The sequence below is a fragment of the Tauraco erythrolophus genome, chromosome 8, assembly GCF_009769465.1.
Source record: "Tauraco erythrolophus isolate bTauEry1 chromosome 8, bTauEry1.pri, whole genome shotgun sequence".
Taxonomy (NCBI): Eukaryota; Metazoa; Chordata; class Aves; order Musophagiformes; family Musophagidae; genus Tauraco; species Tauraco erythrolophus.
In genome coordinates, this window is record NC_141472.1 from 37,490,313 (window position 1) to 37,502,927 (window position 12,615).

The 12,615-nt window shown below is 37.3% G+C and overlaps 1 protein-coding gene across 1 annotated transcript; it reads right to left on the bottom strand.

Moving 5' to 3' along the window:
• Window positions 1–1,426: 1,426 nt before the first annotated feature.
• MAP3K19 (mitogen-activated protein kinase kinase kinase 19) lies at window positions 1,427–12,403 on the bottom strand. Its single transcript, XM_086615877.1, has 8 exons — window positions 12,349–12,403; window positions 11,727–11,811; window positions 10,708–10,949; window positions 10,018–10,061; window positions 5,340–7,796; window positions 3,969–4,121; window positions 3,057–3,754; window positions 1,427–1,493 (listed from the first exon to the last, which is right to left on the bottom strand). Exons 1-8 carry the CDS (start codon window positions 12,386–12,388, stop codon window positions 1,427–1,429), a joined length of 3,786 nt encoding a protein of 1,261 aa, XP_086472003.1. The 5' UTR covers window positions 12,389–12,403.
• Between the last annotated feature and the right edge of the window lie 212 nt (window positions 12,404–12,615).

The window sequence follows — 12,615 nt, forward strand, 5'->3', positions numbered from 1 at the left end:
TGCATTAGTAGTACCTAGTTATACTAACTAAAAACTGGTTTTGCAGTGCAGGTGGAGACTTACATGTCATCTAATTACATAGCGCTCACTCAGGTGTTTCTCAAAGTTCAGAATCAAATTTGCTGTTCTATTTCGGATCAAGGATATTGAAAAACAGCAGTAGACTGTCTAGTGACTCAAACAGCATCTTACAGCCTCTGCAGGCAAGAGAAAGATAATGCTCCTGTGCTTTCGCTGCTCTGTATCAGCAAACAGGAGGGTGAAAATTACAGCACATCACTCAGAACACAGAAAATACGCCACTCCGTGGTGAAGGAGTAGGTTGGTTCAGGGGGAACTTCTCCACGTGTATCAATACCTGGTGGAGGCAGTAAGGCAGACAGAGCCAGACTTCAGTGTTACCAACGGCAGGACGAGAGGCAATGGGCACAACTTGGCATAGAAGACAGTCTGTTCAAACATAAAACCATTTTTACAAGGGTGGTTGAACACTGGAACGTGTTGCCTAGAGACGCTGCGGAGCCTCCATCCTTGGTGATACGTAAAGCCGACTGAACAAGGGCCTGAGCAACCTGCTTCAGTCAGCCCTGCTCCGAGCAGTGGGGTTGGACCAGAGCATCCCCAGAGGCCCCGTCCAACCTCACACATTCCATGACCTGAAACTGCCCACAAAATGCACTGTGTTGAGAAAAGGCAGTCACAAAGTTCAGATTCATAATCCTAGCCAGACTAGGAAATGATCCTGACGTAAGCTTAATAAAGACGCATCTGGGTACACCTGGGTATCGCTTGTCACTATCACGACAGCATCCTGTAGTGATACTGTTCCTCAGCAACAAGGGACTGATCTACGTACGCAAAAACTCGTGGCTTTTTTCACTGACTGAAAAATTAAAGGGCTCATCTAGCTAAGTAAAAGCTTCAGTACATCTTGTGCCCATATAGTTCTGTGGTTTGGGGTTCCTGTGGGATCGTTAACAGGCACACTTACTCACTCATCTACAAGTTTAATACAGCTTTCACAGAGCTTCCAGCATCTGCAATGCTTTCTGCTAACAGCGTGTGTTCCATAGGATTTTACGGACAAATTGGCATTCCAACATTTTACAGACAAAGTGGCACTCTAACTTACCTTGCCTGTCACAAACCGGTGGTGGTGATGGGTGGTTTTTCTCTTAAAGTCTCTCCAAATACAACGAAACGTGGCCATGTGTTCACAGTGAAGGAACGCCCACTCCGATGGGCACAGAGGTTGAAAACACGTCGCTTTAATCATACTGCTGTCTAAGAATAGGTTCCTCGTACACAACTGCTCTCTAGTAATTTCGGCTGTCACTTGTAAGTCCAGTTCCTTCTGATCTTTTTTCGTAAGTGGAAAGTTTTTAAATGGAAAACACAAACTCATTTGGCAAGAGTTTTGAAAAATTCACTGTCTTCTTTTCAGAAAGGGATGGTCCAGCAACTGCAGAGCAGAAGGGCGTTCATGTTGATCTCTGCATTCAGGGTTTGAAAAACCAGTACGTAAAATGAATACGCATGCCTGGGGTGTAATTGTTTGTAAAATCTAAATGCAAACTTAGCCTTTTTTTTCCCCCCTCATTTCTCCAGTCATTGCTCATTTTTAGTTTTTTTTGATAAAGTTAGTCGAAAGGAAAGCAAGATTTATGGGAAGAGACTGTTGGAATTTATGAACTATAAAACCAAAATATTTTATTATTACAGAAATCATTCTTTGTTCCTCTAAATTCCTTCCAAAACTTTGAATAATTCTGCTAATGTGGCTATTTCAGGTGCACCAAAAATGTATTTAAAGAGAGTGACAAGTATTTGTTTGATCCTGTCTCAATCAGGATATTCTATCATCTCCAATCAACATCATTCACGTTAAGGAGCCCACTGGAATTACAGTATTGCAATTACAATATTGGCTTGCTAGAGCCAAGTGCTTAAGGCTTTTTTAACCTTCAATTGGAGAAGAAAAAACAGGGGAAGGAGTAAAAGACACTGATTACTTGAATAATAAATTAATAGGGAAGATGGGATGAGGGAGGCATTTATATTTGGGACATGGTGAGGTCCACTTTGCAGCCACAAGTGCATCCTGACTTTTGAAAAGATAAATACTTCCTTAAAAATGCTTCAAATCTGTATGTTTCTTCCTACCTAGCAATTCCTTCTATCTTTTAAACACTATTCTCTCTGAATCAAAATATATGTGATGCCTCTATATACAGTTTTTCTGGTTACTGTTATATGGTCCACAGGAACCATAACCATACCATAACAATTCTAATCCAGGGACTAGAAATCAGGCATTCTGCCTCCAACTCACTAAATAATGTGCCTCTCTCTAGTGCTCCAATCTGTTCTTTAGAGATATGGAAAAGGTTGCTATTAATTTTATAAAGGCGACCTGTACAGGTCAGGAATTTAGTTTTTGAAATTAATAGTCCATTCAAACATCTAGGACAAAGCTGGTATTTCAAACAAAACAAACACTGCAAGAATAATTATTGTAATGGATGAATGCTGGTGGGGTTTTTTAAAATACAGAGAACTTTACGTTTCAAATGAGTATGTATTTCCTGGACTGGCAGTGATGACAGATTTTCTACTGCAGAAGATAAGAATTAAGTGAAAGTTTTTTCATTTAAAATATTGTCCTCAAAACAACTTGCCTGACAAAGGCCAGACTGATCCAATGGAACACTGGAACAGCATGGCACGTCAAAGGAATTTATCAAAAGTTTTGTCTGAAACTCGATGGTGCCATGTTTCTGTATGAAAATTACAGGGAAAGTAAATGATGAGTATAGGGCCTACAAAAAGAGTATCTGTGAGAGGTTTTTTTATACCATTATAGGGAGAGTAAAGTTTTTTAATGTATACTGTTATTTAAAGGCTTTCCTGAAACGTTGAAAAACCCATGCATTTAAAATACAGTTCTTCTACACCATTTATACCATGTACTTGGTAACTTAAGCTCTCATCAACAGTCTCCACTATGCTAACTATCTGCATTTTTCCTCTCCTTTCTAATTTAAAAATCTACGTACCTGGTTAAGCATGCATGCACAAAATCCACTGCGGTGCCGGAGAATCGATCAGGTAGGGAAGGCATCAGTCCTCTGTGGGCCCCAATATAGAACATGGCTGCTATCCTATCCATGGAAGCCAGTGGCGGTTTTCCTGTTGCCATCTCAAACACAGTGCAGCCAACGCTCCAGATGTCTGATTTTCTTCCATATCCGGATTCGTTTATAACTTCTGGTGCCATCCAGTATGGAGTCCCATGCACAGACTTGAGCATCTCGCTCTGTGTGCCACTGAGGCTTGCCCAAGCTAAACGCCTGGCACAGCCAAAGTCGATTAGCTTCACTACACCATTTGGCATGAGCATAACGTTATTGCCTTTGATATCTCTGTGAACCACACGGTTGTCATGTAAATAGGCAACACCTTGCAGGATTTGCTTTGTGTATTTACAAAGGACAATTTCTGGCAATGGACCAAAACGATTAATAATACTAGAAATGGAGCCACCAGGAACAAACTCCATGAAAATGCTTAAAATATTGTCTTCCAGACAAGTTCCTAAATAAGTTACAATATTGACGTGCTTCAATGTCTTCAAAAGATCAACTTCCTCATGCAACTTCTGATACTCCTTTACGGTAGTGAGTTGATCTGATGTATCCAAAACAACCTGTTTTACAGCTATTAATTGTCCCTGGCTTGTCAGACCACAGTATACCTACAACGAAACTAGCATTTATTAAAATGAAACATTAAATAAAACTGAGTATTTACTTATTTTAAATAGTATCTTTGTGTTTGTGATGTTTCATGTCTCACTGTATAATCCAAAATATTTGTTACCTGTTGAACAGGACAACAGCCAGTTATATGGGAAGATGTATCTCAAAGACAATCAGTGGATCTCTTAGCATATTGAGACATTAACTCACCGTGCCATAGGCTCCCTTTCCAAGGACTTCACCTCTTGTCCACATGATAGGACCTTTGTTAGTTAAACTGCTTCCTGGTAATTTAGTCGATTCCTCAAAGTTTAGCTGGTCACTTTCTTCATTTGATGGCGAAAAGGCTTTACTGTAACTCTGCTTGAAAGATGATGGTCAGTGTGGGGAGAAAGCAGGAAGGAAAAGAAAGGCTTCCTATTATCCTTACATTTTTTATAAGGAGAATTATTTACCTAGTATGACTCTTTTCTACAAATTTTTATATATACACACTCATTTCCCAGCTCATCAATATGATTGCTGCACTAAGCAAGAGCACATAAATATTTTCAAGTATACATTATACATTACAATAGTGCATAACCAGAGATTACACTATGCCATCTTTTTCTATTGACAAGACGGACAGTGGGAACACTTAAAATAGCCTGCTTAAACACTTAAAACACTTAAAATACATCTGCTTGCTACTTTTTTTTGTCACATAGGTGGTTTGCTAAGTTGAAGGATGACTATGACTACCGCCTTGCTCTACGTAACGTACGTAACCCGAGTCTGATGAAAGGAATTGTGACATGACTTCACAGGAGGAAGAGACTGCTTCAGAAAGCTGGTAATGATTACTCCATTTACCTATGAATCTCCCCAAGAGAAGTGAGAATGGAGGTTTAATTGGCACCTGTGTCTGCAGAAGCAAAAGGAAGTGCACCAATATGTAGTGAAAGAAATTTCCTTATAAATCTGTAATTCAAATAGACAAAAAGCTAACGGGGCCAAAGAGAAGCAGTACTGATAGATAAGCACTTTAGTAGGTGAAGGTTCTTAACTGAATTACGGGCCAGAATCTGAGCCTTCTGAGCTTGAAGTTTTGATTAAATATTAATTACAGTCTTAAGTCTGTCTGATAAGCAAATACTTGTAGTTTATACCTAGAAAATGACCTGGCTGCACGTAGAGATTCAAGGAAATTGCCCTTTTGGATATACAAGAACCATTTGCAGTGTCCTTTCATATCCCTTAGGTATCAAGATCTCAAGAGCTTTTGCCTTGCCCCAGCACCTTTTTATACTTGCTCCTCAGTTAAAATAACCTCTCTCTTTTATTCACCACAATTTCTCAATTTATCTTGACCTATCATATGAGCCTCGATGGCTATTCCTGTCGTGCATCAGTACCATCTGCCTTGTGTCCTGACATACGGCCTCTAACATGGGTATCCTCAACGGGGCACTGGAAGAATCAGCTGGCCCAAGGGAAAGAGACTTGATCATTAATGAGCACGTATTTCCTACCATTCATCCAAACTTCTGATGAAGCACCACTCAAAGGAGCTAGTAAGTTACAAGAAATTACTTTTACCTTCTCTAGAGCACTATTTACTACTGCTCCATCTCCATTCACCATATTTTGTTCTTCCTTAGTATGCGTATTTTGCATTTTAGAACCCGTATTTTTTGTTCTTGAAGAGTTGATGTCTTTTTCTTCAAGCATTAGCAATTCTTCGGCCAGACAACAAAGCAACTCATCAGTCACATCCTTATTATCTGCCCAGGACGAAATGTTTTGACTTGTCTGGAAACCAGGGCTTGCAACATTTTTTGTCTGAATCGCTGAAGGCTGAGTCAATTCATTTGCCAAATCGTTGTTTTGAGGTCTGTATGCCCAACTGTGATTTATTTTTTTTGTAGGAGATTGACACTCTAGTCTCTCTGAAAAGGGCAATGCTTCACATTTAGTTATAGACTTGACAGAGGCTTGGTCTGATTCCAGGCCTTTGCAGGCATCCATATCCACCCTACACTGGGGTACACAAATGCTCTGTTCTGCTCTTAGCAGACTGCTACTCAAAGCAACACATTCTGTGTAGTCTCTATCACTGAACTGAGGAAGTTTCTGGCTACAGGTAACAGTTCTCTGATGGCTGGATATATCCTGACTGTCGGAATACTGCTCCAAAGAAACTTCTTTAATAGTTGGTAAGTTTGAATTTGAAATAAATTTATCTTGCTTAGTTGATTGCGAAAGCTCTTCTAAAAATGTAAGCTGGTGATCTGTGTCTTCATGAAACAATGTCACGCTCCTTGAAGTCTTTATTGGACAATCTGAATCTGAAGTTACTACATTATCTTGCTTTGTGTTGCTGTCACTCAACTCTGTACTTCTGTCCTTTGGAATGAAACCTTTCTGCTTTCGTTTAGTGCCAGGTATGGTCTTCTTTGGCTTAGAATATGTTCTCTTCTGAGTACTTCTTACTCGGCTGCTCTCTGTCCCGTTACTGCAGGTAGATTTGCAGGTGCTAGCAGTGCACCTCCCAGACGGAGCAGAACAAACAGCTCTATAAAAACTGTTCTCATGTTGATCAAGCTTGTGTGTGTGGGAATAGACAGGAGTTCCAAACATTTCATAAATAACTGGGCCTTTGTCATTTGAATTTATTTTCTTGAACATGTCACTGTATTTCAGATCTACAAAATCTGAAGCGGACCGTGCATGTGGTAGAGAAAGTGGAGTAACAGGTTTCTTTAAGATAACTGAATTTCTGCAACTGCAGGAGAAATTTTGCTTTTTAAGTTTCTGAGCACTCTGAGCAAAATGGTCTTGGCCTGCTTGAGGGGGTTTTTTTTGATGCTTCAGGGAAGTCTCAGATTCCACGTGTGCCAGTTCCAAAGATGGAAAAATCTGACTCTTGGCATTACATTTTTTGGAAATCTCATCAGAAACAATTAAGTCTTCAGATATCTTTATCTTGCTACTAATTTTAGATTTTGATAAATATTTATTTCTATTCATCTTTATCTTACTTTTGTCATTGTGAGCAAGAACGTTGAAGCTCTGAGTAACATGAGGGGACAAGCTACGAATGATACTCCTTTTTGTGGCAGGTTGTTTAGCAATGTGGGGTTCCCTAGCTGGTTCTTGTTCAGAGAACGTAACATGAACAACAGATACAGGCTCACTTTGGTCTTTCGAAGTTGCTTCTGACATTGCTTCTTTTTCCGGTTCAAATTCAAAGACGCAAATGTTATTTTCTGTCTGTTCTCCAGAAGGATCTTGCACTTCCACTCTGGGAATTACTGCAGCTACAAAATTACCTTCTAAGGCACAGCAGGCTTCTATCACTTCAGTTTTACAGGAAGACTCTAAGCCACGATTGCCAAGCACAAAGTTGGCACTCTCAGCATCTTCATGTGGTCTATAATCCAGTATCACCTCTGCTGCATTTCCTTCTTCTAGACCAGTTCTACAAGAATGCTCTGCTTTTCTTTCCTTATTGCCAGCTCTCGAGGCGTCTCTGTTGCTTGACACTGTAAATGTTGTCTGAGCTGTAAATATTCCACAATTTATCAGAGTATTGCTTGAGCTCAAGCAGGGATGACTATCATCACAGAAACTGGCTTGGGTCATAAGATCTATGTTTGTACAAGCCACTGAAAACTGGTACTTCATCCAGTCATTCTTTTCAGTATTAGTAGCTACATCAGCTTCCATCTGTTTTAAATTGCTTTGAATTTCTTCTTTCTTGTTGCTAGGGTACTCACAATAGTCACTCATGCTGAAGTAGTACAGGTCTTTCACTGGAGTGAACTTATCAGAAACAGTAGCCACAATCAGGTCTGATGTCTCCTCAGTGTGCCTTTTTAATAGATTGTCTAACTGATGCAGATAAAATTCAGTAACTGGTTTTATGGGTTGAGGAATAGAGTTCATAATATTCAAAATATTTCTGATGTTGATGCTTTCATGGACAATTTTATCCTCTAGAGGAGTAAGATGAATTGTTCTTACAGGCTGACATGTCACTGGTGGCAAAGGAAACTGTAATTTCCATAAAAACCATTAATAATGTGCTACACAACAGGTACAGGTAAAATCTAATCACTAAGAACCAAGTAGACTAAGAAAAGAAAATCAGAAAAGGATATTCTTTCATATATTCCCATATTTAAACTAATATGAAGCATAATATGAAAACCCTGAGAAAATAACACGCACTTTCTCATATCCAGAATGATTTCTAAAAGTATTTCATAGTAAAAAAGTGGGATCCTTTGGTAGAAGGCACAAGTTGTTCTCCATGATTCAGAACTAACGAGCTTTGTCCACATACACAACTCATTGTGCCAGTTATTAACTATGTCTTATGCCGCATAGCGTGTTTGCTACGGGAATTCAAAGGCTGGTCAGCGGCTTCATTTGCCAAACTTTCCTTCTTGCTGCGCACCCTCACTGAATGAGAGTGCCATTCTGATGCTGATAGTTAAAGTCTTTTTATGTCATCTTCCAAAGCATACTGACACCATTAATTGTATTCCAAATGGAACTCGATCTCATGTAAGCAATTTTTAAAAAGCAAAACATTTGCTTTTAATTTGCTATTATAACAGAATGCTATTTTATCCATGGAGAAAACAATTCTTACAAATTTTTTACAGGTTTTAAAAGACATTATTGTAAATCTAAACATACAGATCTTCCATGTATTTAGCATAGTCTTATAAAATTCCATGAACCATGTTATATGGGCCACAAATTTAGCTCACAGTTTCAAGCACATTGGAAGACAGCACAGTCTGCACTTCGTTTTCAGTGAAGTTAAACAGATAGCTACCCAAAGGCCACTTTTATATGGCAGTCAACACAGAATTCTGGTGGTGAGGGGGTGTATTTCATTATTCCTCCCTTCTTCCTTCTCTTGCCATCTCATTAGTTGAAAGGTTCCATACATCTTTGAAATAGAACAGATCTAAGAATTTGAGTACCGTGTTGTGATTATTCAGATGAATAGTGAGAATACTTTTCTGAAAATAATATTTCTGTTCTTTATTTTATAGGAAATGGAGAAAAAATAAGCTTGAATATACTGTATATTTTAATGCAAATTAATGCAATAGAAATAATCACACAGTCATATGCTCTGAGTACTCATTTGCATATCTATATTCAACATCAGTTTGCAATCTGCAGGAAATTTTTGTTTGCATTCCAAGGGCAAACTGAGGTTTGGATGTGCCAGGAAAAGCAGTGCATGCTGTTTTGAAATACACAGTTCTGAAGGCTTTGTCCAGTCTTAATGGCTTTAATATGAATGCTCAGTTTATCCCAAAAGATACGCCTCTAGAAATCATCAGATACTAAAACGTGAAATACGGCTGTACTAAATCCCACTGAGGTCAGCTAAATTATTTTTCTTAAACATTTCCCTCCATTTGAAATGTTTTTTCCATAGCCCTTTTTCTGTCACAATTCTTGCTATTACTTTTATACTTTTTTCTACCTTTTTCCTGTGAAGGCTGTTGTGTTCTGCAGTGGGTTCACTAAAGTATACAGCTTATTCAGTAAGTCAAGTCTTCTGTACAAAAGGCTATTAATTAATATCCATAAAGACCAAATTATTTTTTTCCTAAATACAGTAGATTTGATCTTTTGTAACTTTTAAGGCTCCTGTAGTGTGAAGCACTGATACATGTAAAAGTGTTAGCTTGTTTGTAAGTACAAAAGTTTTGTCAGGAATCCTATTCACACTTATCACAAACTTTCATGTCAAATATGTTTAATCCTAAAACCTTATGTTTTATTCACTAACACAATAAATTTCAGCAATCATCTAATATCAAGACTGTTTTTCAATTCAGCTTCAATTTTAGACTACTACTCAATACATCAAAATTGTTTGTTTGTTTGTTTGTTTGTTTTTTAAATTTGGCAAAACTAGACATCTAACAACATATAGGATGTGCACACTTTAAATTAACTTACATATTTCTATTTTAAAAGGTTTTATGTATTTTTGAACTGCTGACTCTTTACCTCTCCAAAGCCCTGATGTAACATCTTACTGACAATTTGCTGATAAACGTCTGAAGATTTGCTAGCGCACACACACACACATACACACACATATAAAAATGTATCATACAAAAACCTGAAGATTAAGCAGAGGAAACTACCTACACTTCTTCTGTATTGCTATTTTTAAGGTTTTGAAAGCATATAAGTCTTTTAACAGTGTTCAGTTTTATACATAATACCGCCTTACCTCAGATCTCTTTTTCCTGGTTTTTAGCATTGTTATATTTAACCCTTAAAAATCAAAACAAATGAAATGTTAATTTGATATTCTTAAACAGAATGTCGTTTTCATTTATAAACTGATTTCAAACTGTAGGGTCCTGCTGACTAAGGATCTGTCTGATGTATGGTTGCAGGACTATGCTATAAATCTGCTAAGGAGGAAAAAGTTGTAAGTCGAAATTTAACTGTGGTACTGAACTTTACAATTCCATTTTCTATAGAAAACTATAAAATAATTTTAAACTACTCTGTTTCTAATAATTTAAGTAAATATTTCTCCTCAATTTCAGATGTTTGCTAACTTTAATATGTGGCAAATTAATATTGCCAGTATGAGGAAAAAAGTGAAAGATGCCATCATGGCCCCACTCCAGCTACGGAGAATCACACTTTACATTTTGTGGTCTCAGTTTCATTATACAGACTAACAGGAATGGTGAATTCTGTCATTGCTTCTCTTTATTTCCTTCATTCTGCAAACACACGCGCACATATAATTAAAGACGAGGGTCAACATGGCTAAACTCTATGTGAAGAAGTCAGACATAAAGACAACTTTAAGTTTAAAGAAAAAGGACTTCTAAGGCTTTGCCATTTAATTTGATAGAAATATATAACTTTATTTAAAAGTTGTAAGTTTTAAAATTGAACTTACTTTGTGGTATTTGTGCTTTTATTTTCTGAAAAGCATGTAAATCCATAAATGATTTTGAAATGCTGGATTCTGGGCATGAGGCCTGTAGCAGAAAGCTAAAGTCAAAGCCACGCCCTACGTTCTCTTTCTTTGGGAAGAAAGGTAAACTGGTGTGTTGTCTCATCTGTAATGCTAACTGATTTTTACTTGGAAAACATGCCACTTGTTGACCGGGCCATGGTCTGGATGTTGGTGCTATTTGGCTAAAAGGCAAAAACAAAAAAAACAAAATACAGTGTGCAAATAAGTAGAAAGAGCCTACTCAGTTCAAATAATCATATGACTGGAGAATAATGTGAACAAGAAGCTTGTAAGACCCAAGAATACCAAAGTATGTTTTCTTTCTTTGTCTGGGAAATTGTGGCTCTCCCTGGAAGCACCTGACTGCAGTGCTAGAGATGACTACAAGTGAGGATGACTGACAAACAATGTAAACCAAGCAACGACAGGAATGGAAAAACATAGTGCCCACCTTCCCCTTCGTGACAAAGACTGATTGCTTCCAGTATGTGTTTTTTACGAATCATCAGGAAAGCGTGTCAGAAGAATTCTGAAGACCAGATGTGCCTTTGTTATTTATAAAATATACTATGTGCTGCCTGAAAGAATAGAGGCCTCAGGTTTCTGCCACCTGCTTTCCAAAGAAAGAAAAATCCAAATATGGAAAAAGATAAATACTGTGCCTGAAAAGAGGTATAAAAATATAGCCCAAATTAATCTTAGAGCTGTATGCAAGATATTTTTTTTTAAGTCAAATGCTGATTTAAATCATATACCATATGAAAAAAACAAGGATTTTGTTCATCTAGTGCAATATCCTGCCTCCAGCAACGGCCAATCATTGATGTTGGGAAGACAGAAACACTACACAATGTATACAGCTGTATACAACATCTGGCACTATGGAAATCTTTTCTTTACTCATAGGCTACTGCCTGCTTTGTCTCCATGTCTGCAAATCAAATATTAATACTGTTTACCTGTTTTTTCCTAGAACTTTGTATGACTGATGCATTTCTTTCATTATCTTATCTGCACTCTGAAGAGCAACACCACTTCCACTACCTGCAACAATACAGTAGTATTTGCATAAAAGCAGTATAATTCACTGACCAGTAACACAAAGCAAACACAGTTATTTTTGGCCATTAAAATATTATTATAAAGAAATACACAAAGTAACTACCAGAAAAAAAAAAACACATTTTTCATTTGACTAAGATACAGACACATACTTTCTGTTACAATTTTTGGAAACATGAATGCATAAATCTGGATTATTTTTAGTTATTTAGGTAAGTGTATTAATTCAATGTACTATAAAAGCAAAGAACATCTAAAAAAAATCCAGTTACAGCTCCTATTTCAGCAGAACAGAAATATAAGAAAAATATTGGCAGAAACTCTACAAACATAGAGCACTGAAAAATAGGAAAAAACAAATCTTAGGGCTTTTCAAAGGTGGAAAATAACTGAGTTTAATTTCAAATTTTTTTGTGGTTGCTTGGTTTTGACAAGTGGCTAGATTTCAAGTTAACATTGTCCTTTTTCTTCTTCACATCCCACATAACACTTTATACACATGAACTTTGGTTAGACTACCTTCTTTGCTTCTCCTCTTATTTTGTTGGTTGTTGGACATACTGTTCTTAGATGTGTTAAGGTCCTGAAACCTGAAAAAAACGTTTCATTAATCGATTTCCAATTCACATGTACAAATCAGTACTTTATATTTCATTATTTCAGAGTCATAAGTAAGACAAAAGCAACATTTAAAAAGTACTTGAAATTACTAAAAATATTATAATCTAACTCAACACTCAGTGCCCTGTCCTGTGAATACACAGAAGAAATAGACCAGAAACAGTT